Here is a 25,674-nt window from a genome sequence, read left to right as displayed (position 1 = left end):
TAAATTTAATAAACAATTTATTCCTTTGAGATATAAAATACACATAGACTAAGCATCCACAGAATTCAAAATATTTCTCTTCAAGTGTCTTTTGTGTAGAATAAATACGACAAACCAGCAGCAAAAGCAGCTATGGCAGCACTAGCAACTGGAACTAAAAAGAAAAAAAAACATACATATATTTTAAAACATAAAATAAACCAAATTCAGTTGGCTTCACATATTTTTTCAAGACTATAAAAAAAATGACCATATCCTCATTTGCATGAAATATACATCTACAGTTAACATGATTACTGCAGCCTATTTGAAAAATGTTTCTGTTGAAGCGGTAGAAACGTCTGTTGGGTGATATCAAGAGGAAAACTTGTAGAAACAATGTAGTCAGTGAAAGTCACAAAAATACTCATGCAGGATACACCATCAGCAGAGTACCATGGCACATGGTTCATGTATGATGATGCCTCAACCCATTTTTTGATTTGGAGCATGTGTTGCATGCAAACATATACATATTATGAGCTTGATACATATACACGTGATCCAGCAGTGAAAATGCATAAATTGTGAGCATGGCACATAATTTATATCACCATTACCTTAATCATTTTCTCTTTAATATAATAGAGACAGCTTACTGGAATCACAAATATTATTATTCTGGTACTGTTATTTCTTTAACAAAGTAAGTATGGACAGTGTAGTGTTCTGTAGCGCATCTCTCAGTTGAGAACCTTGACGTAACAATATGGTATAAGGCTCGAGAGCGCAAGAAGAAGAAAAGCCTCAGGAGACGGAAGATTGCAAAAACAAAATTGGACATTCGAAAATAAACAGAAAGAGAGAATGGTGTGAAAAAGCGATCGAGTAGGATCGTCGTCTCATGTTAACGTTCTTATTTTATTTTTTTTTATTAATAAATTTCTGTTTATGCTTGTCATCATGAGTGCTCACTATTCAAAGAACTTAAGGTCACTACATTGGCGCAGTCGGTCAGGATAGTGAGCAATAGATCGAACAATATTTAACGGAAAAACTTTCGTCGTGAGAAGGCGACGCGAAGAGAACTTTTGTCGTGAGGAGACGATACGAAGAGCACTTGAAGAGTGTTGGAAGAACGAAGGAAAAGTGCGGTGAGTGTTTTTTTTTCATAAGAAAATTCGCTGGTTTTCTTTTCTTTGAGAGAATCATGGCTTTCTTAGCCAGAGGCAAAAAAGAGGACTTACAGCAAGTCGCTGCGGAAATGGGGCTTGAAGATGTTATGCAGATGAAAGTATTTCAACTCAAATCCGCAATAATGGAGGCAGAATGCTATGACAAAGAGTTCATCGAACAGTTTTTGAACACCGTAATTGAGGAGAGAAAACGGACAGAGATGGAAGCAAGTGAGGAGAGAAAACGAAAAGAGATGGAAGCAAGTGAGGAGAGAAAACGGAAAGAGATGGAAGCAAGTGAGGAGAGAAAACGGATGGAAGCTAGTGAGGAGAGAAAACGGATGGAAGCTAGTGAGGAGAGAAAACAGATGGAAGCTAGTGAGGAGAGACGAATGGAGTTCGAACTCAGAAAAATGCAACTAGAAAATGAAAGGATTCGCATCAGCGCGGCAGGTGAATCCCCAATTAACTCAATGGCAAGGCCAAGGCTAGAGCTACAGAACATTTTACAAAAGTTCGATCCGAAGAGCAACGAGATTAGCCTCTACCTGGTGCTGTTTGAAAGGCAAGCGAAAAGAGCCGAAATAAAAAGGGAACTTTGGGTTTCATATCTGATTGGACTATTACCTTATGATGTGGCGCAAGTCATTGCTAGAGAAAATGAAGAGACAACAGATGACTATGACCAAGTCAAATCCATTTTGCTTAAGAGATATAAGCTTACTCCCGAGAGGTTTCGACAGATGTTCACGAAGCACAGTAAACGATCGGAAGCAACGTGGTGTGATTTTGCTTATGAACTCAGAAACTTCTTCACTGAATGGATCCGAGGCCTGGAGATTACCACGATTGAAGAACTGTCTGATTTGATTATTACGGATCAGATAAAACAGAAAGTACCGTCAGAGATTCGAGATCATTTTATAGACGAGTGGTCTCAATTCAAGCGACCCGACATCCTTGGTAGTAAATTGGATGACTACGAGAACGTCAGGGCAGACATCGGCAAGAGTTCGAAGGAAGAAGAAAAGTCATCGTTACAGCAACAACACTTCAGCTATGGAGAGGGACGAGAAACATCGACAAGAACAGCATATCAACCACCAACTCGGAAATATCGTAGTAATAAGGACTGGAACAAAACCGAGAACACGAATATCAGAAAAACCCCAAAGGAGTGTTACATCTGTGGACTGAACCATTTCGCTCGAGATTGTGACAGAAGATTTAAGGCTAACACAAAAGAGAAATCGGAAGATAATGTGCTGATCGCAGAAATTCGATCGGAATTATTTAATTCCAGTGAATCGAGTCTGGATTTGAACCCTTTACGTTATGCTGATATTTGCGTAGATGATAGAAAAATCAGAAGCTTAGTGGATTCTGGTTGTCAAATTACAGTGATTCATTCGGACTGTATACAGGAACCAATAACTAAGAAAGGGAAAATCATCTTAGCGAGTGCATTTGGAGAAAGAATTGAAGCATCCCTTGTGAATATCAGTGCTTCGTTGGAAATAGGAAATAACGAAGATTTTTGTAAACCTGTTGAAATTCTCGCTGCAGTAACGGATAAAATTCGAGAACAATGCATTATTCCACCAAACGTACATGGACTACTTTGCGAGGCTGCAGACACCGAAGAAGGACGATTGTCCTATCCCACTAAAAGGGGAAAGCACAAGCCTCCTGCGACAGAGCGAAGTGAGAAGGACGTGAGTATGAATATTGGAAAGGAGGACAAGATGTCATCTCTACCAGAGGACAAATACAAAGGGCAGACTGAGCTGGTGGATGACCTGACTGAGCATTTCGACACCACCAAAATCTGCGAATTCAAACGCAAAAAGGTTGGGAAAACTCACCATCTCAATACAACCGATAGCCGAAGCAAATCGGAGTGCACCCTACAAATGGAACTGGATCTAAGAAGGATCATAGCGGAAACTCGCGACTATAATGAAATGGCAAACTTGTGGACATCTTGGAGAAACGTCACTGGTAAACCCGTCAGGAAATATTTCTGGGAATTTGAGAAGTTCAGCAACGAAACCGCGAAGCTTAATGACTTTGAAAACACCATATCCATGTTTCGGGATAGCTACGAATGTGACATACTCGAAGACGCCATATCTAAGCTGTGGAATCAGGTGAAACCGCCGTACAAGCAACTCCCCGTTTATGTCCAGTGCATGACCAGGAACTGCTATGGTAGCGACAAGATTCAAGAATGCGGACCCGTACCGGCGTATATTTTAGAGGACATGTGGACCCAGCAATGGGGTAGCATTATGGACCACGTGAAGCAATTTACCGAGAAGCCATCGGTGGACGTCGCTCCGGCATCAAAAGGGGAAAATATGACGGTGCTGAAAGTGAAGACGAATGAAGAGTTTTTCATTTCGGCTATATTCGACAGACACAAAGGCAAGAAGATGGTTTGTCACGCGTCTGCCCACGAATTGTCATATGGATTGGACTTCTGGATCAAAATGTTCGCGGACAAAACCAAGGATGATTTCATCGCTATTCCCCATGAGATGAGACACATTCAGTGCTTCATGCAGTACGTGCACCTGCCACACGTTTTCCGAGGCGGAACGAATCCTGGTTTCCACGAGGTCACCGGGAACATCCTCTTTCTGCCGTGGATAAAGGTCTTCGACATAAAACCCGAGGGTGGAATCGCGTTGATGTCCGACGTGTTGCGGTCGTTTCTGAACATCGACGTGAACGTGCTGATCCATGCCAATCGGTCCGACGAGTTGACGTCCGAAAAGTTCTGTGAGTGTACCATACATTGCAGGAACGCGGCGACTGCAAAAGTGCTCAAGAAACTCCTCCAGACGGATTTCTTCCGAATCTCGGTGATACGTGACGTGGAGATCATCGAGATGATAACGACCAGGGCATCTAGAGAGTTGGTTGATGCTGGACCGTTGCTGAGATACTTCGAGCCACGCTGTTGAAATTCGTCAAAGAACAGAACAAACAAGAGAATTCAGTTTGTGTTTATAGGTAAACCCAATCTTGCGTGGGGGGTGTAGTGTTCTGTAGCGCGTCTCTCAGTTGAGAACCTTGACGTAACAATATGGTATAAGGCTCGAGAGCGCAAGAAGAAGAAAAGCCTCAGGAGATGGAAGATTGCAAAAACAAAATTGGACATTCGAAAATAAACAGAGAGAGAGAATGGTGTGAAAAAGCGATCGAGTAGGATCGTCGTCTCATGTTAACGTTCTTATTTTATTTTTTTTTATTAATAAATTTCTGTTTATGCTTGTCATCATGAGTGCTCACTATTCAAAGAACATAAGGTCACTACAGACAGCATTTATATTGTAACATGGGAAAAACTTCATTTGTAGTAATCAAGACTTTGGTTTATATATGTTATCAATTTTTTTTCATGTCCAAATATTTCTTCTACTTTGCACTTTTCAAAGCTGAGCTTGCACTTGAGTATTTTTTTTCATCTGCAGACCAGGACTAGAACTAACAGGAGGGGGCAATTGTCCCAGGTGGCAGTTTTAGGTGGAACAAAGAACACCATAATAAAATTATAGAATTTTAAAGTTGTGAGGGGCAGCGGCAAAAGTCTAGATACAGACCTGCTGCAGAACTATGTAGGAAGGTTAGAAAGTGTAACAATTTTTCTTAACATTTTCATATTCTAGAGATGATGTTATTTTCCCAGCCCACAACATATTAAGGAAAGAGGCCTCCTGGATATTAATGCTGAGATGAACTTTGGAAAGAAAAGTTGCCAGTCTCCATCAAGAATCTAATTCTGATTATCTTGCAAACCAGGGAAAAGCACACTAACCGATATACCTCAGACACACAATTTTTCATTCCTTATAACACAATTCAGGATCCATCATTTGCTGACAATTTCAGCCATAAATGAACTATCTCAGAGCATTTAAAAGAAAGAGAGAGAGAGAGAAATGGGAGAGGGGAGAAAGGTTCTGAGTTGAAGAAGGCTACTAATACATTTTTTTCTGACAAAACAAATTTTTCCAGATTTCTTAAGACTTCATTAGCGGCGATACAGATCTACAACAGAAATTTACCACAATATAGGAAGCATATTTCAAGGGGGGGGGGGAAATCCACAAATCCCCATGTGTTATTATGAACCCTACCCTGCTACTATTTGCAGTTATAAATGGTTTTTGAAAAAGACATACAGTATCAGGCGAAGGGATTTCAAATTTCTCCACACACATCAGAAACTTGTGTGCGGATTATACACTGCTTCAGATTATGTGTTACAATGGATTATATAAGAAATGATGGTATCATAACAAATTATAGTTATTCATGTAACAATACTTACACAGAACACTTTTCTTAGTTGGTGGAGTGTCACCAAATTCTGAAAGACGATCTTCCATCACTTCAGACTGTATCAAATCACTTGTTGCTGCAATAAACATGATTATTAGGATTCACAAATTAAATAATGTTAGGTTAAAACAAAAAATTCTCAAATTTGAAATGTTTTTCATGATTAAATGAGATTTAAATGCTGAAAAATCAAAACTAAAGGATTTCAAGTTTTTAATAAATTTAATTGAAACCCAGTTCCAAATACCTATGAGCATTTTATTACAGCTACTGCCACTTAACCATACATTCACCACGTAAACATTCCTCTAAAGCAGTGGTTCTCAACCGGTGCTCCGTGAAGCCCTTGGGGCTGTGTTTACTCCCTTGAGAAAAAAACAAATAGGCCTATTGGGCTCGCCATAGAAATTATATGCCAAAAAAAGGTATGCGAGTCAAAAAAAAGTTTAGAACTGCTGCTCTAAGGAATTTAATAATTTGGCGCACGTCGGAATGTATGGTGTGAGTGTAGGTGTGGCCCTAACATATTTATTATGTGTTCAGAATTGTGCATGTTTTGTGTTTGAATGGTTCTGTTTGTGGGGTCATTCAAGTATTGCATCAGCATCGATGGGGGGTTTCTGATTTGCTGACGTTTGATGATGGGGGGGGGGGGGTCCGAGGGTGGGATGATGCTAACGTCATCAACCACCCTTTATAAAAATATGAAATATTCTTAATGGCATCTCACTCGATGTGCCAAAAACGTAAAAACCTTTCAATAGTTATTGGGCACTTGAACTAACATTCTTCCAATTGATAAGTCCAGTACAGAGCCACTTTAGTGATCTTTAAATGTTTCACGGATCATTCACGTGCTCAGGAAATGCGTCCGGGCTGCTTAAGTGCTATGGAAATGTTTCTGGGCCACTTAAATGCTTTGGAAATGTGTCTGGCTACTTAAGTACTCTGGAACTGTGCTATGCCTCACTCAAGTGATCCATAATTATTCCATGGTTCAGTTAAGAAATCTGGGAATGTTCCGCGGGTAACTTAAGTGATGTAGAACCGCACTAGAAGGCAGGGCCACTTAAGTGCTCTAAAATTAGCCACGTCACTCAAGGGATCCATAAATGTGCCATGAATCGTTTAAGTGTTCTAGAACTGTGTCGCGGGTTATTTAAGTGATCTTTGAATGTGAAAGTAATCACAGAGATAACCTTCAGGGCCACATTTGGTCTGTAGGTCAAGGGTTTACCATATATGGCTTAAAGGGTGGGTCGCAATGAATTTCTTTCAAGAAATTTTGAGTTCTTACCCTTCAAATAGCATTGAAATGAACAGAAATTGATTATAATAACACATATAAAGGTATTTTCTTCCAAAGTTTAAACTTTTATTTAAAAATATTTTTGCATTAAAAGGGGAGCCGCACGAGCCCCCTATGCTCCCCTCCCGCGTACGTTTCTGATCCCACCAATATGCATTAGGAGGTATGGGGCAGTGCTGACAAAATTTTGCTGACAGGGGGAGGGGGTTAAAAATGGTTAAAAATTTGCTGATGTGATATTTGAACAGCCACCTTCGATTTTTGAAGAGACTATATGCAGCAGATGAATGAATTTTTGTGTTATGTAAGTATCGCGTTGAACGTCTGCCACTTCTCTAGATCTTGTCACTAGAAGCAAAGATAAAACAAATTTTATAAGCTCGAATTGTGGTATCCATCAACAAAAGATCAGGGATAAATGAAAATCACAACTTCACTGTACAAAAAACATGCAGAATGAAGCATATCAAGACTATGATGTGTACAGTACAGTGTTACTTCCATCTAAGTGTAAGAGTGAGACTTGACTTGCAAGTAGAACTGGATAAATCTTCAAAAACTTACATGCCCAGTCGACCATAGAACTTAAAGCGATACAAGCAAATTGCAACAATAATACGACATGCAAATAAAAAATTAAAAAAATAATAATTTGCATAAAAAATCAAAAATGGTATAGAAACTTAGTTAATCAATTTTGAAAAAAATTACAAAAATTTAAGATGAATGTAGAGAGAAGTTAAAAATCGAAAATCAATGAACTGCCAATGTGTGAACAAACATGTGAATCCTCAACCACATCAAGCATGGGGATCAGAAAAAATACACATGGCTGGTTAAAACTTTTACATGCATGTGTGTGTCGAGCAATAGATTTGTCAGCCCTGTTTGCAAGTCCGAAAGACTTTCACAAGGGATCTGTGGAGTGTACTAGACATTATGAAAAGTACAGTAATTCGTGACATGCATTAGACAGTTCCATTTAAACTCCCCAATTACTGAATTTAAAAAAATGGACAATTTCAGCTTATATAAAGGGAAAAACATCTCATTTAGAACAATATATGGGGGGGGGGGAAATTACCAACTGGGCATTTTGCAACCAATTACGGTGGAGAAAAAATGGTGTTGTGTCCTGTTCCCACATTTTCTGTTCGACCAAACTGGCCATGTCACTCGAAACAGGGACTTTGTCTGACACAGTTATCAATCGGCTATTGTTATCAGAAACCTGAGTCCTGATGTGATCACATTAAGCGGTGTGTACTGTACAAGATGCTATCGGCTGAGTAGCTTCGACGAATGAATCAAACTAAGTGGAGGAATTACTATATTGTGAGAAAGCTTCAGTTTATCTTAAAAAAAAAAATCATGTTAACAAGTGTGTACGCAGAAAATTTTCCAATTAATATGGTTAGTGTTTTCATTTAAGCTTCTAATTTTTTTTTAAACATAATCCACCCACCAGGTGCAAGTTCACAAGCTTCAACATCATCTTCTGTGAGGTTGAGGTTCAACAGTTCCTTGAACGCAGTTAGGGAATCACTGGCTGTTTCACCATGGAACTGATAATCGCAAACTTGTATTCCACTTTGCATGAGAGGAACAAAAACTCTTTTGGGTAACTCATAAACTACAACTGGATCTGAAATAAATGAATTCAAAAATCAAGAATTATTTCATATAAAAAAGAATTGCAGTGTGTAGAGGAGTGCAAAAATGACAACTAAAAAAAGAGTCCCCATATGTGGTATTCTAATTTCAATATACACTCCCCCCCCCCCCCCCCCGTATTCGCTGGGTTACGTTCTGGGGGTGACAGCGAATACAGGAAATCTGCGGATAACTGAAACCATTCTTTTTCTTGTATACCTTGTTTATTGAACAGCATGAGAAGAGCAGGGTAACGCAGAGGTATAAGGGAATGTAAAAGAGGGTGCAGCGATTGTTGGCAATGTTTTCAGAAAGAACGTTGTGATTTCTATTTGCTGTTTCTTCTTCATATCATCAAGTATATTGAAATATGATGACAAGATTTCCTCTACCAATTTTTCTACACGTGAAGAGCGTACCATAGAGGGATCTATGCCATGAAAACAAACTATTGCTGATTTGAACATGCGAAGCCCTTCCGCTATGTTACTCATGGTGAACTTGTCTTCTACCTCTTTACCTTGATCTTCTCCATCTGGTACCGCTTCAATTTCAGGAGCAGTCAACTGTATTAATTGCTCCTTGGTCAATACCTCTGAATTGCTATTAATTAGCTGTTCAACTTCTAAGTCCATATCATTGAACCCTTTTCACCCCATCTGTTTCGATAACGTGACAATGTCTTTTATAGTCTCTTCAGTTGGCTCTGTAGAAATGGTTGTGTCCTTTAGCACACATTGTGACCAAAGGTAAAACCAACTCGTGGTGACTGTTTCTCTCTTGGGAGCTGCCACGGCTCTAGTGATAACAGTAATGTCAATAGCCAGCCATCCTAAAGAGGCACAACTCAAATTTTGTGAACAAAATACATGACATGAATGGCAATTTCTGAGTGTTGCAAAAAAATAAATAAAAAAATTCCAATAAAGGAAAAAACCCACAAATATGAAAACCGTGAATACGGGGGGGGGGGGGGGGCTGATCATATGACCATAGGCGGAGATAGATCTTGCTAACAGATAAAATCTTGCTTAGAAAAGTTGAATAGTTTTTACTTTGAATTTTATTTCAAATTCCCTCAATTAGATGCAAAATTTCAGGAGCTCAAAAAATGACAGTAACAAAGAATCAACTCTTTCTAGATAAGAAAGTACTGCATTCACAGCTGTATTTAGAACTGAAATGACACTATAAGATGTACTTTCTAAAATAACAAAAAAAAAAAAAAAAAAAAAATTGAGAAAAGAAACAGGTTTTCCAACCACGTATTTGGCATGTATATTCAAATATATACAGGGTCATAGAGAGTTAAAATTATAGACTGACACAAACAGGGCTGCAACTAGACATTTTTTCATCTGGGACAAGCTGGCATTTTAGCACCCCTTGTGATGTAGTAGAAGTAGTCAAAGAGTGAATTCGGCGGCCCTTCTGATCCAGTGCTCAGGACACCAAACCCACCAGCTCCCCTAGTGGCCCTGGACACAAACACAATCAACAATGTATATTTTAATGGAATTCCATGAATGCACTAATTTTAGTAATATAGCAAAGAACTGTAGAGAAAGGAAGACGGTCAATTGCAAACATCTCCACAATTTAAAGATAACTAAAACATTTATTACACAATTAAAGTTACAGAATCTAAGAATGGGATAATATGAGCAGATCGCATTACTGCAGTGCTTACCCAGTAAAACATCAATTAAGTTTCTCCATTGCACAGGAGCGCCCTTTTTCTATCGCGTGGACAGTGCCATCTAGTGGTGAATGCTGTTGCCACAGTACCATTCCCCTATGTGACAGAGTCACATCATTGAGTAACTCAGTCTATCCTGAGCTAGTACTGAAAGCCACTTGAAAGTTTAGCAGATAAAGTAAACTTTAAGCCGCCTAAAGTTAACTCTTATTGCAGCTTTGCTCTGACTATTCTGCCGGATTGGGTACGCTGAGTCAGAGTAGTAGTAGGTGCAAACATCACATGTTGGTTGGTCCGAATAGTTGCCGTCAGTCATCTCTTGCTCTAGTGTTTATAGAAATTTGATGTCTGGTCTGTCTAGGTACTGGTATTAAAGAGATAAGTTGGTTTCAGTCTGTCAATCGAGATGACAGACTCCTTGTTCTTGACATGTGCAAAAAAGAATTTTTCGGATAGCAACAGCACTTTCAAGGGGCCTTCATAGGTCACTTGCAGAGGACGGCGGCCTGCATTGGTGCAAACAAAAACATGCATGCAGGTCATCAGGGCATGCGGGACATAAACACTGCGTGTAGCACAATGTCGTGAAGTCGGGAATGGTTTGAGTATACCTATGGGAAGTTTCACTTTGTTGAGGTTTACCTTGGCAGACTGTGTTGGTGCAAATGAAACAATGCGTGTGCAGGTCATCAGGGTTTGTGGAACGTAAACATTGTGTGTGACGCCATGTCACGAAGTCCAGATTGGCCTGAGTGTATCCATGGTGCATTTAAATTTGTAAAGGATAAGCCATTTCAGCACTGGTAGCATTGCGGTCTGGTCGAAACAAGAGAAAATGAGAAAAATTTTAAAGATAATTAAAACATTTATTATACAATTAAAGTTAAAGAACCTACAAAAACGGGACAATATAAGTGGATTGAGCGACTGCTTTGCTCAAGGGGCAAAACGTTAATCAAGTTCCTCCATCACGCAGGCACGAGAACACCATCCAGTGGTGGACACTTGCCACAGAACTCAAAGTTTACAGAGAGAGACTAATAACACCAGCCTACATTGCCTGATTTACACAGCATGAGAATTCAAGCATTTGCATCTTCATTTCAAAATATTGAAGGCAGGTGGCAGCATAAGGGAAAAACATGAAACAAACACAACTTCAGCAATATAAATACATTAGGGCCGCACACATTCTGATATGTACCGATTCATTAGAAATTCCGAAGAGGAATGTGTGTATGAGGTGAATGTATGGTTAAGTAATATTAGCCTACCTTGCTGCTCTTCCTCTATGACAAGCAAATCTTCACAATGAATCTCACAACGAGCGGTTATAGATCTTATTACATCTTGTTTTATAGCCTGGGAATGGAAAGATGAAAATAAAAATAAAAAGAACATCAATAAGGTAATACCAGATGCTCCTAGAAAAATGGGGCATTAAAGTTAGCAAAAAATTAATAAATTAGCACATTTCAAATAATTCCAAAATAATGCATTGTTATTGCATCAGATTTGTAACTTCTGCATACCATAATTGCTTCTTGAACAGTCGCTTTGTTGTGAACGAAACCCCTGCAGTGCATGGTTCCTTTGAATGTCAACATCATACTACATGGAGAAGTTTTGGAATGTTCAGCATCTAACTGTTTCTGGAGTATAAAAAAAAAACTTGCTCAGGTTGGTCAAATGATCAATTAAATTGATTTTGGGGGTGGCTTTTGAATGAAAAATTTTATATTGAAACACACACAAAAATAATCAAATTATCAGGGATGGCATTTCTTGTGCTTGGGTATACAGCGATACCTTGGTTAAGGAAGATAATTCGTTTTGGAATCATATTTATTAGCTGAAACATAATTTTCCATAGGTTCTATAGAAAATTGTTAAATTTGTCTCAGTTCCTGCCCAAAATTTAAAGACAAGTTTCATAAAATACTAAGAAGCACTGTAAAAAAGATGAAAACTGATCAAAGGCTGAAATGAGCAGATTCATAATTGGATAATGGAAAATTTACAGGAAGATATGAAATTGAAGATCTACACTATGTACACAACCCAGTCGGGTTCATGGATTTTTCCCTATGTGATGTGGTCAGCTCATTCCTTTGTCTCAGACAAGCAGATGCAAAATATAAGCTCCTAGAATGTCGACTTTTCAGTTTGATGTGAAAAGTCTTGCCGTGTGCACTGAAAACATTCAAGTAAAAGCTTCTTTCTTTTATTCAAAATGTGTTTTCCCTTACCTTAATGATTTATTTTACATGAAATGGCTCAAAAACTTTCTGAAAGAGAAATCGAAGTATATCTGTAAATTGATTCTGAGGTGGATATAAATTAATCCCAGTTAAGTGGCAATAATTATGATGATTAGCAGAAAAAATTTAGCCATCATTAAATAATTTAGCTTACTTGAAAATTTATAATAAAAAAATTTAGCTTATTCACATCGTGGCTCTGTTATGTTAATGCATGCATCCATATCAACAAAAACATTCATTAGCTGAATCAGTATTCATTAGTAAAAATGAAAAACCATGGGAAAAATTTTTTGTTGGCCAAAAAATTCATAACCTAAGGTATCACTGTAATAATGTGTAGCTTTTCAAACGAGTTTTAGAGGCGTCTGTGTTATTTAAAAACATGAAATGATCAAACTTATGTGACAAAGATTAAAAAAATGAATTGTAAAGGTTTTTGCTATTACAAAAAACATTAATAATAATAATGAAAAGAGTTTTTACCAAAGGAATTAACAGGCCAATATCATAGGACACCTGCTCTTGGTTAACTACAGACTTATGTTTAGATTTTGATGCTAATAAAGGATCTTCCGGTGCTCTTGCCGAGCCATTGATTATAGCAACAGCATTCATAATGTTCCTGAAATAAGGTGATAGAGCAGAATCAATGTGGACTTTCACTTCTGATTTTTTGCCATCACTAGAAACTGCAAATTTTAAATCTACAGCAAGTTCTGAGTGAAGTGTAAGCCATGCTAGGTTACCAGGAAGCTGCTTCCATTCAGCAGGATTTGGTGTACTCTGGGAATGAAAAAAAAAAAGATATAAAAATATAAAACACAAGAATAAATATATAAACACAAGATATACCACACTTTGATGATATAAAGTTATTTATAACTACAGAAAAATTCAAATGTTCATCAAGAAATTATTAACACAGGTTGACATTCAAAAATTTGGCTATCAATGATGTCTCCTTTAGATTTTCTACATGGATTTACAAGCACATTTTAAAATTTACTGTCTTGACAAGCCATTGTTTTCTTTATTCAGTTGAACAAAAATTCTGTAGAATTGTTGTTTTATTTAGTTTATGAACATTAAAATTTTATTCACTTTTCAGTCAGTGTTTAATTTTTTTTAAAGTAGTACTTTACAGGTTTTTTAAAATTTTTTCTTACGGTACAGGTCGTCGTTTGTTTTATTTTGTTAAATACATGCATAATGGATATAACTATCCAAAATCCAGCACTGAGGTACCAGAGGTTGTTAGATGTTTTAATGTCAAACCATACAATAATTGAAAGACAAAAATAATAATTTTCCATTAAAACATGAATTTATACTTGAGTAGTTGTGTGCATAAGAAAAGTCACATTAAACACAGTGCGTAGCTGGCAATAAATATTTAGCATTAAAAAGGACAAATAATTTTTTTATTTCAGTAAAAAATGCTTGTTTGCGTTACCTTTGTATTAGATACATCATAAGTACGGCATACAAATGTATAACGATTGTTAAGGAAATCAATAAACAACATAACAAAAAATTAAACTATACTCTTCTACCATAATCATATAGCATACACGTGAGTCAGAGAGACTACAGATGTGCACACAGAAACACACAAAGCATTAAATTTAATTTAGAACATGAATTCGTCTGTTTGCATATATGTATACATTCCTGACGATGATATACAGTAAAACGTACGAGTGTTTTGCAAGACTAGCAAAAATTTTAAAGAAATTTTGACTTGATAAACAAGTGATATCTCACAATACAAGCAAAAAATTTCAGCACACTTTGACTTGATGAGCGAATGATATCTTGCAACACAAGTACTACATTTAGCAAAGCTCCTTGATAAAGACAAAGAGGCTTTGCAAACTCATGTTGTCTGTCAAGAGTCAAATGATCACAACTAAGCAGGTGTTTCCTTTTCTCTAGTTTTTCACTAATATCTAAAGAATCAGAACAATTTCAATTTGTAACCAATCACACACACACAAAAGAAGGATATTTTTTAGACACAGAGCAGTAATGAAGTAACACTCTGTCATGCACATCCCGACAAATGGCCAACTCTTGATCCTTTCCCAGAACTTTGAACATGTCGAACAGTACCTGTACGAGTATGTGAGAAAATTATGAAGACATAAGATGTGGTTAGATTGATGCATGTAGTCAGACACTCTATTATAATAATATTATACTTATGTGTTTTGTCTTTGGTTTTATTATTATTGTTTGTGAAACAAGAAATTCATCGAGCAGGGTCGAGTCGACCCTGCAAAACAAACTTTTTACAGGGATCTAAAAACTTTTCCTTTACAAAATATCAAAAAAAGATTCTCTACATAATTGGATTAAGCTGCAAACACCATTGGATCTTGTTAATATGAAATCTGAAATATCATTTTATGTGGAACAGATTTAAAGATCTTCTGCCAAAGAAAAAGAGTAAAAACAATTATTTATTGGATAAAGTGAAGTTTGATTAATGGTAAAAAGAACTTTTTACAAGGATGAAAATTGGAATGCAATGTAATATCACATACTTGTCTCAACTGCTGTTGCAGCTTATTCACAATATCAGTTGGAGCAAATACAAAAAATCCTAGAACTTCTATCCCACCAGGCAAAGTTCTTGTAACCTAAAAATATAAATTTTTTTAATGTAGAAACAAAAAGAACAATTTATATAAATGTCATGACACGACCAGATTCACCTCACCTCACATCTTTTGCAAGATAAAGAAACATTTCCCTAAAGATCGGCGAATCTGGATTCCTTTATTTTAAACTTGAAATATTTCAACAATTTCCCAAAAATGGGCAACAATGGCAAAAAGCTGTAACATCATCAAAAGGTGAAAATATAAAATAAATCAAAATATATCACAATCATGAATTGATATGAGCATCATTGATATGAATCATGAGCATCCGTTCAGGGCCTGCGAAATAGAATCCCCAATCAGAAGTATAAAACTATTTGAAATTTCTATTATGATCTAGATCGGGGTGGCCAACTTCTTTCTGTTCGTGAGCCAACATAATGGTCAGCTATAGTGTCACAGGCAGCATCAGTGGTGCAACTTATGTGCATAAGCTGCTAATATCATTTATTGATTGAATTAATTAGTTATTAAATAAATGTTGTCACTAGAAATAAGAAAAGTTTGTTAATAAAAAAATCTGCTGTTTGAACCAACAACTCAAATAATGATCACAAATTAAATTTTTTTACGGTACTTTTACCTTGTCGCAGGCAGCACAAAATCACTTCACGGGCCAGCTGTTGGCTACCCCTGATCTAGATAATCTGATTTGTCATCATTGGTATTAATCTTCAGGGGCTTTCAGTAGCTTCAATGCTGTTCTTATTCAAGAAGTTGTCAATATTGTGTTGTTTGGGAATGTGTCACAGGTGAGACGGTTCTATTTGAGACAAACAATCTTGATTTGAATCTGGTATATGGAGGCAAATATTTTCAGCTTACTCTGCCTATAATTTTTCTCCTAACAATTTATATACATGATAAACATCATGATAATTACTATTGATAAGGTTTCTGAGATTATCATCAATTGAAAGCGTTTCTTGAGTAAAAGGGACATTGTACAGGTTTATTTTCTTCCCAATGTTTTTTCTAGCGATAGTGGGTGGTATAACATTGGATGCTAAAATAAGTCATCAGTTACATTACACTCTTTCATTATGTAATGTTTTTTCTTTGTTTCCAGGCATGTGTGCTTGCAACATTTCGAGTTGGTTACGACAGCACTGAGTTTGGTCACATGAACCATCCCTCCAACTGACTATAAATATGGTGTTTTTTTTGTGGTTTTGGAATACACCTGTAAGCCGACCTCCTCATTAAAAAATCTCACCACAGACAGCAACAGACTCCACACAGTACAAACATTCAATGATTGCACTTCACTCACAATTTTAAATACAGATGGAAGAGCACTAACTTTACACATAACAGTGGCTAGGGCATTGTTAGATATACATATACTTCCAGCACAACTCACTTACGCTGATATACGGCCATAAATTGCGCAGAATAGTGCTCAACTTAGAAAAAGATGTTCCAACATGAAAAAACATGCAACCAATGCCGTACTTATGTTTCCCACCAAAAAATCTCACCTCTTTAGCAAAATGACATATCCATTTGTTGTCAAGTTCGAACACATCATCATCAGGATTCTTTTGTTTCTTTTTCCCCAGCAGCTGTTTTGGCTTATCAGAAGCAGATGCTTCAGAAGATTCGTCAACTGGCTTCTCTTCATCTTTTGGCGGTACTGGACATAGGTGGATAGCAAAATCTTTCAGAGCAGTATGCTATTTCATTAGGGAAAAACTTTCAATTTCACAACACACATGAATAACATTTGTATTGAAACATAGCATTTACTATATAATTTCATTTTTTGATAGTTGTTGATGAGCAGGGCTGGACAAATCCCAGGCAACAAGTCATTATGGCGGCTATAAAATCGGTGTATATTGGCACCTAAAATTTTCTGAATGTGGTTGCTAAATTGGAGTCGAAGGGTGATACAAATTTTCTGATTTCATTACACTGTCTTTCAACATAGGAAAAGTAACAGAAAACATTATTTAGGACCGTACCGTTTTTTGTGAGCTAAATACTATGCTTGGCTCCTAATTGGGCTAAATATTTTTTTCCATTTGTCAAGCCCTGTTGTTGAGTGAGATACATAAATCAATTATTTCAGTAAAAATCAACATTTTGTAACAACAATAAATTTTGAAAGACTTTTTGATCTGATGGAGAACATAACTAAATAGAAAACTATTTATTACTAATTTAAATGCTGCTTGAAAAAATTTTCTTACTAAAGTTTTTCCCAACAGAATATACTGTTACAGATCTAAAATGGAACTTGATAAATAACATGCACTATTCCCTTGCGGCGACAAAAGTTATATGGGCCCCTAAAATTTCTGTGTGTGATTACCAAACTTGAGCCAGAGAACAAATATTTTTCAGAGTTCATCCCATTAAAAAGTCTCGCCACAGAGAGCAACAGGCCTACAACGATAAATCATTCAACCATTACACTTCACTCATAGTTAGAAAAACTGGTGGCAGATGGCAGCACTACACATAACAAGCATTACACAGAAACAAACTTCATGCCAGGTTTCACTACAAGTACACACACATTCCAACATGTACCAATTCGTTAGAGGTTCCACAGAGGAATATGGACGAGGTGCATGTCTGGTTTAGTAGTAGTAGTAGACTTCATCCCAGCGTGTCTTCCGACATGATAAGGAGGTTTCCAACTCACAAATTATTTTAGACCATTTCCTTGAGGAAACAAAAAATGTCTGGCTTCTAAAAAGTTTTGTTATTACCTAAATTCTCATGTGATATGTCAAACCCAGATTTTAAAGTGGCATTTTTTCTTGATATTTTAGAGCAGTGGTTCACACCCCAATTTGCAAACTATGACAATGGTCGATAGAGCCTGGGCGGTGCACGGTATGAAATGAAATATTTTCACTCAAGTCAGGGACAGCCTTACTATATGCAGGGAGTGGTGAGAAAATAATACCAGGGCAAGAGGCGGCATAATAATACAGTCAAATTTTGTTTTAACGAATACTGTTATAACAAAAAAAAAAAATCTAGTTTTAATGAACACTTTTCTAATCCCCCAGATTTTTTGGGAATACTTTTTTAACACTTTTGGGAACACTTATGGAAACACTACAAAAACCTGAAATTGCTTTATAATGAAATTTCGTTATAACGAAGTGATTTCTCCAGTTATCTTGGAGTTTGCTACAACAGGATTTGACTGTTTAGGAAGCCCTTTAGCCATAGGTGTAGGAACCTAAGGGCTGAGGCCATTAGAAAGCTCAAATAAATTCTGTAAGGGGGCTGGGGCTCCCCAATAATTTTTAGAAAAACAATGCAATGCACTTCCCTAACCTGTGTTATAAATCTTTTGGGTCTCTAAGAGGTATGGGAAAGGAGATTTATAATAGAGTGGCATCGCTGGCTGTACAAATGAACACGAACACAAATCTTAATAATCTCTGCAACAACAGCGAAGCAAAAGTAATTTTATACTGTTCCAAAATTAGCGTGAAAATCATGTAAATCTATAATGAGATAACATTATTTTGATATCTAACTTTTGTCTGAAACGTGAATGTGTATGCCTATTGAAACACATGATACACAACATTTTACGAAAAGAACTCCCATGGAGTAAACATTCAAATGTTATTTCCACATTCTTTTTTCCCCAAGGATATTGCACATCTGTGCTTCTGACATGAGGGGGGAATTATATAACATTAAACCATCACAATTTTTCAGAAATGTTCTCATGAGCCAGATGATCAAAAAGACCATGGCAGCAAGAAATTACACAATTTCTTCTTATTAACTCCATTAAACACATTATACAGTGATGCTTAAGCTTACAAAGATTTTTTTATTATTTTTTTGTCTCAGCTAACGAATACGGATATGGCTGAAAAACATTTTCATTGATATGAATGCACGAACTGAATTTTCATGCCCCAATCATTATCAGAATTCCTGTCACTAGAGCTCAATTAAATAATGTCAACCTCAGAATTTTTTTTCCAGATGTATCTACACTTCTCTTTATGAAATTCTTTGAACATTTCCTGTAAAATAAAGTATTCAGCTAATAGAAAATGCATTGAAAAAAAAACCTATGTTTTCAGAGCACGTGCTCTTTCAGTGCAAGACTATTAGTATCATGCTGAACAGTCTGGAACTTCTAGATTATCTTTCTCATCAGCATCTATCAGACACAGAAATGAGCTAATCAAATCACATATGGATGAGGACACCTACGAACTCGATTGGGTTTGTGTCAACACAAGCTTTGCTTTAGTAGACTAAAGCTGGCGTTGATTGTGTGCATACTGAAAAATAGAAAGGTGTCCAGCCTGTTTCATCTTCTTGTAGATTCTCATTTATCCAATTTTGAAGCTTTTTACTTTAGCCTTCAACCAGTTTGTGTCTTTTTTACGGCATCTTTTGGTGTTTTAAAAAGTGTATCTTCAAATTTTGGGCAGAAGCTGGAATGTATGAAATGATTTTCCATAAAAACCTATGGGAAATCATGTTTCCAGAAAAAACAAAAATTTCGGCTGCAGAACATGATTCCGGAATGAATTACCTTTTTTATCTGAGGTATCACTTGTATATCATAAGTGCAGAAACTCTGAGACAATCTGGCCCATTCAAGGATAATCTTTGAATAGATAATCGTTAAGTTGATAAGAAATTGTGTAATTTTTTTGGATATTCTAGCCATTATTGATTCAATATTTTATGCTTATTGAAGTACAACTATTGGATTTATGATGCTGGACATACCCTTGGAAAGATAGGGTTCTCAAACAAAAGGATACCACCCCACTATGAACCATTCAATCTGTCAATCGTTTCAGAGCCATAAAGAAATTGCCTCTTATTAGTTGTAATCGTATAAAGCATATATTCAAATCATTTAAACTTGTTTATAATCCTGAAAACGTTCTGCAGTAAAGATTCTGATACAATGACACAATTATTCAATCATTACACTTTAATCATAATTAGAAAAATTGATGGCAGATGACAGCACTACATATAATTATTCGTTACACAGAAACAAACATCACGTTAGGTTCACAACACCTACATGCACATTCCAGCATGTACCAATTCAATAGAAGTTCCGTAGAGGAATATGGATGAGGTGCATATGTGGTTCAGTAGTGGCAGTAAAGATTCCCACAATGTTTTCTACGTTCTTACTGAATTTATTCCCGAGATTGTTCTGCTGCAGCATTAATTGCTTTGGAACGTACATCTCAGTTTTCAGCATATTCAGCTTTGGTGTTTATAATGACCTTGGTTATCAATAGACTTCGGATACATTGCTGATAAGCAGCAACCCTGACCAATGCCCATAAAGAAAAGTTTAATGGGCCTCATTTTCAATGATCTTGTATTGACACTGGCTGCTTCAGTACAATCTTACAACACTTTTGCAAGAAACTACTCAAGATTTGGTAAGCTCTCGTATAATGTGAACGGGTTGGCACATTATAATGATTTATGAGACAAGCAACAAAACTTGCACTCACAAGGATTTATTTTCAGTCAGCACATCGAAGAGACTAATGTCACACACCACCAGGATCTTCTATGGCAGAAGGCTGTGGCACTGCAGTCAAAACCGATTTGTACATGGCCATAAAAGAAAAAAAGATGAAAAGCAAAAGCCTGGTGCATTCATTTAATTACTTTCTAAAGAATCCAATTACTTTCATGTAGATGGGCATTCAGAAAATACGAGCTCTTAACACATTGATGAGATGTTTGTTGACCTTTCTAATTGATAACAATGACAATAATAATCAATATATTTTGCATGATAACTGATCATTGGTTAGTCTGCTTTCACTGCATTAGCAGAGTTCTTATAATATACATGTGATTCCCCTACTGATATGGATCTTTCCTTCCATATTTTAGCAGATTTTCCCTTCTACATTTTGCGCAGTCATGCATAAAGAGGCCAGGAATTTTGAGGATCTTTTGTTGATCTACTAATAAATACATTGTGCTAATAATAATAATTTGAAAAAAATTGGTCTGATTCTGTGTTAGAGCTGTCAGCTTCCCTTCCCCCCCCCCCCACACTTGTACACTTGTAGATGCTACAAGATATACTCTAGGGATTGGGGGATCCTTAACATTGTTTAATGAATTCGTTATCTCTGTATTTGAAGAGACTTTTAGAACTTACTATTAATTAACTGAATATGCAACTAAAAAAAAAAACTCCTCTAAGAAGGAAATAGACCTTTCCTAGATATTTTGTCGAAATGAACTCAGAAGGGAAAGTCATATGGTCTCTGATAGGAAGCCAATCAAGGTGCTTTTGCAAACCAGGCAAATGAGTTACCATATACACCACTGGAAACATGAACCTGCCTTTCTTATTTCATGTAATGTGGTGTAAAGCACAAAAGTAGAAGCATTAGTAGCCTGCCTTAACTCTAGCAAATCCAGATGACTTTTCTTTCCGAGTTCACCTTGCATAATATTCAGAAAAGGTATATTTTCTTGATGTATTGGATTGAGAAAAAACCATCTCAATTTCTCTAAGAAATTTCTAATGAATTGACACATGCTGGAACGTGTGTGCACGTATATATACAAAAGGCTAAGGTGTTTTATGATGTTAGAATTATGCTCGTTTTGTGCTATACTGGTGCTGCAACCTGTCTTTTGAAATCACAAATGCCTGAATTTTCATGTAATTTAAGTATCCTATTCATTGTCTGCGCACCTGCTCTCTGTAGAGAGACTTTTTCAAATCAGAGATCATTGCAGAAAACCAACTTCAGCCACCAAAAAGGTTTGGACCCGCGTGCTCAAATGTGAGTCCAGTGTGATACCTACTGCACAGCAGCTCTGAAACTCGTTGCAAAGCCTAATCTGAGGAACACACCATTTTGTCATTTTTAAACATCCATTCAAATTTTAAAATTTTCTGCATCACAATATATGAGGAGCTTTGGATAAATGGTGAGGGGGAGTATTCTTGTATTCTTTGCTTATATTTCAGAATTGTTTATTTAAACATCTATGTAACGATGTGAAACATCTATGTAACGATGTGAAACATCTATGTAACGATTCTCAAGGGACCAGATAAAGGTATCACTATAAAGGAGTTATCACAGGAATATTCCGAATTACATGATTTTTCATAGAAAAATGCATATCCCTCAAATTTGAGCATTTTGGCAGGATTACTGCAGAGATGGTAGCAATTACTGTCATATAATTAATATACCATACATAATGAAACTACAATGATTTTTTGGAGCCTTCCCCCCCCCCCCAGTTAAAAATGAAATTTTTTTACAGTATATTTAGAAATTGAATTCCAAGGCTTGTATGGCATCTGTACCCTAACTTATGTGGCTTTTGTCAGTCCTACCTACCAAAGGTGCTGATAGGTGATCAGCCTGGACTGCTTTTGGTTGGTATGATCTGTCCCAAGTGTTGTGTAGATTCAGGGTATTGCTGTATTGTTAATTTATCTATACTTTTAGAATATGTTAATAAGAGATTTGGATCTGTTGAAAAATACATGGCAAGGATTAAGCTTGATGGTATCAACTAATGGAACACTTCCTCCCTCCCCCATTTTGTCACTGCCCTACATGTTATAAGCAAATTAGCTGTTTTAGAAATCATCAGAGCTGCTGTGTGGTTATGTGGGCATCGTGCTGGACTCTCGTCCTGAGGATCCAAGCTCAAACCCCATTGACGGCACAGTGGTGGTCGGCTGAAGTTGTTTTTATGCAATTTTCCAGCTTCAAGGGATGGATGCGAGCCAAGCACTCATTTGAAAAAGTCTCTCGACAGAGGGCAGGCATACCTAGAACACGATACTAACATAACATGAAAATTCAAGCATTTTCATCTTTACTTCAGAAAATGGAAGACAGATGGCAGCACAAACACGAAACAAGCGCAACTAGACAACATAAATACATTAGAAACACACATTCCAGCAAGTGCTGATTCGTTAGAAATTCTGTTAAGAATGTGTAAGAGGTGCATTTATGGTGAAGTAGGAGTAATAATCCTCAGATCAAATGATTTTCGATATTTTTCTGGATCAAATTTTTTATGGTAAACATTTTCTGTTTACATGAAAACAATAACTAGTTATTTGACTCAAAAGTTTATAATTCATAATTGAAAGTTACTCGTATCATGATAAAATCGTATCTTTAAATAAACATTCCCATTTAAAATTATGATCCATTTACAGGGTTCCCACTCAAAATTGGAAAAAGTAGGAGGGGATGCCCCCAGGCAACATAATTATAGCATACAGGGGTGGGAAGTGACAAAGTCCATTTCAGAGCAGCAAAATTCAGGATTTGGAGCAGTAAATTCAGGATTTGGAGCAGATATTTATAAATTGGAACAGTGAAATTAACAAGAATATTTTCGTTCACCCTCAACTCTTTTCAAAATAAAACTACACTGTCTTTTGTTATCAAACACCTTTTCGTCAGCTTGATTTTTGTTTTTAGTGTTTTAGGCTTTTGACACCTTGTTTGAAAGAGCGGCTGTAAAATTTTTTTGCACCCGTCTATTTAAGATGATTTTTGCTTACTGAGGGCATTATTTGCTGCCTTGAACAGCAGCACTTCAAATGAGCTAAAAAAATTTTATAAGTTTTCAATTTTTTTATACTTGGAAAGAAATTGTTGCAAAATGGGAGAGAATTTCTGAAGAATCAACACGATGTTTGGCGATTCAGCACTCATTATCTGGCGATATTGGCGATCTGACACTCGTTATTAGGCAAAGTTTCTAAATTAACATTCGTAATTCGGCGGACATGTGCTTTTTACTCCCGGAATGAAATTTTTTTTTCACGAAACATTGGGATTTAACACAATGACGATCGACTACAGTAATTTCTGCTGCTTCCAGTGGTGACTTTTTTTTTAAAACGGAAACTGACTCGCATTTGGACTTTAAAGCTGAAAGACATTGCAAACCATCTTCAGTTCCACGATCACGGACAATATCTGGATTTCGCGATGGAAAGCCAGATAGTTTAAATATGGCGATAGTTTAAGTATAGTGGAATAAAACACGCTCTTCTCAAGAAAGAATCGTTTCGTGGCTAGCAGGCACAAAATTTTTTTGGCATTCTTTCCGAAATTCCGGGCATACTGAAGCAAAATTCGCAATCTGGCGCAGAAAAATACGAAAATACGCTATTGGAGCAGGATGGCGCAAGATATTAGTTTTGGCGCAGAGTTCCCACCCACTGAGCATAATATACAAAAATCCCTGTTTTTATTTTTACAAAAACTAAAAAAAAAATCATAACACTATTTTAGTACCCCTATAAAATTGACTCGAGCCACAGCAAATGACAGAAATGACTTAGTAACAAAAACAATTTTGGGCCAAAACAGCATACTAGTAACCACATAGCCTATAATTCTTTTCTCTCTCCCCACAATATACCTGTATACTACATTCTTTTTTTCGAGGAGTCTTCCAAAGTCTCTCTTCCTCGATGAAGTTTTTTAAGAATGACGCTACTTCGAGACCACTACCAAAAGCAGTGCAAAATGTTTGAATTACAATTAAATGCTATTGGGTATCATCAATTAATCAAACATTTTTAATTGGGTTGCATGACATCCATATTTGTTACGGGCATCTTTTTCTCAGCCACCTCATTGGGCATTTTGCCTGTTGTGGCGTCGTATTTGTATCAGAATCACTAAACCTAGAATAGGCCTTATGTGTCCAACTGCTTTGTTATGCAAACTGCTGTTTCACCAATACACAAAATATACACCATAATTTTGAATGATAAATGATAGCTATTGTCTAAGACCATGTGAATTAGTAAATACAAAATTATTTTTTCCATCCAGACAGAAGTTTCTAATGACTACTCTACTTGTTGAACCCTCATATAATCTGAAATACATTACAATTTCTGCTTTGGCAGAATCATTAATTGGAATCTACAACATTTATAATATATTTGGCAAATTTATCAACGATTTTCCCTCCTCAATTACACAAATTTCATTGATAGGATTTGGTAAAAAAATAGGAAAAGTAGGACAAAAACTAGAAAGTAGGACAATTTGCTAAAAAGCAGGACAAGTGGGAGCCCTGCATTTAATTCATTTCATAGCCTATTCCCATAACAAAACTTGTATATGGGTCATTCCATGTCAAATCACCCAGCCATGACACCCATAGTCTCAGATTTCAATGATTTTTTTTTTATTTGTTGCATTTACCATCCTTATTAACTGTGTGAAATATTATTTGCATATCTCTAAAACTTTTTGAGAAAAAAAATGTTGAAATTTATCAAAAACTGATGCAGGTGACTTTTCCGAGGCTCAATTTTTAAGCGGCATTGTTTGAGAAAATAAATCATAACTTTTTCAATTTTCAATATATTCAAGCGAAATTTTCACTAAAGTGTTCACAAAAGCATACAGAATACGAATAAAAATAATTCATACACTTACATTTGAAATTTACATGCAAAAAAATTATGTAAACTTTGTTTTTGTGGAATTTTTCGTTAGAAAAAATAAAATTTTTCAAACATATTTTTAGACCAGAGGCACAGCAGTTACCAAAACAACTTTTATTT

At 36.4% G+C, this 25,674-nt stretch overlaps 1 protein-coding gene across 1 annotated transcript in view; it reads right to left on the bottom strand.

The window, feature by feature from the left end:
• Positions 1-25,674, bottom strand: part of LOC149064924 (protein odr-4 homolog) — a 41,677-nt gene continuing 16,003 nt past the window's right edge. Inside the window, exons 2-11 of the mRNA XM_089255513.1 lie at positions 16,577-16,771; positions 14,976-15,071; positions 14,438-14,541; positions 13,883-13,919; positions 12,913-13,212; positions 11,698-11,817; positions 11,440-11,527; positions 8,279-8,458; positions 5,494-5,580; positions 1-154 (exon numbers count right to left, since the gene is read on the bottom strand). Coding sequence (XP_089111639.1) covers positions 81-154; positions 5,494-5,580; positions 8,279-8,458; positions 11,440-11,527; positions 11,698-11,817; positions 12,913-13,212; positions 13,883-13,919; positions 14,438-14,541; positions 14,976-15,071; positions 16,577-16,771 — 1,281 coding nt within the window. The 3' untranslated portion in view covers positions 1-80. The remainder of the gene's footprint in view (positions 155-5,493; positions 5,581-8,278; positions 8,459-11,439; positions 11,528-11,697; positions 11,818-12,912; positions 13,213-13,882; positions 13,920-14,437; positions 14,542-14,975; positions 15,072-16,576; positions 16,772-25,674) is intronic.

The sequence above is a fragment of the Pholcus phalangioides genome, unplaced genomic scaffold, assembly GCF_987345545.1.
Source record: "Pholcus phalangioides strain wild (caught in Gottingen) unplaced genomic scaffold, Ppha-v1.0 ptg000042l_1, whole genome shotgun sequence".
NCBI lineage: Eukaryota > Metazoa > Arthropoda > Arachnida > Araneae > Pholcidae > Pholcus > Pholcus phalangioides.
Note: the sequence above shows the minus strand (reverse complement) of the source record. Positions and strands in the feature narration are given on the sequence as shown.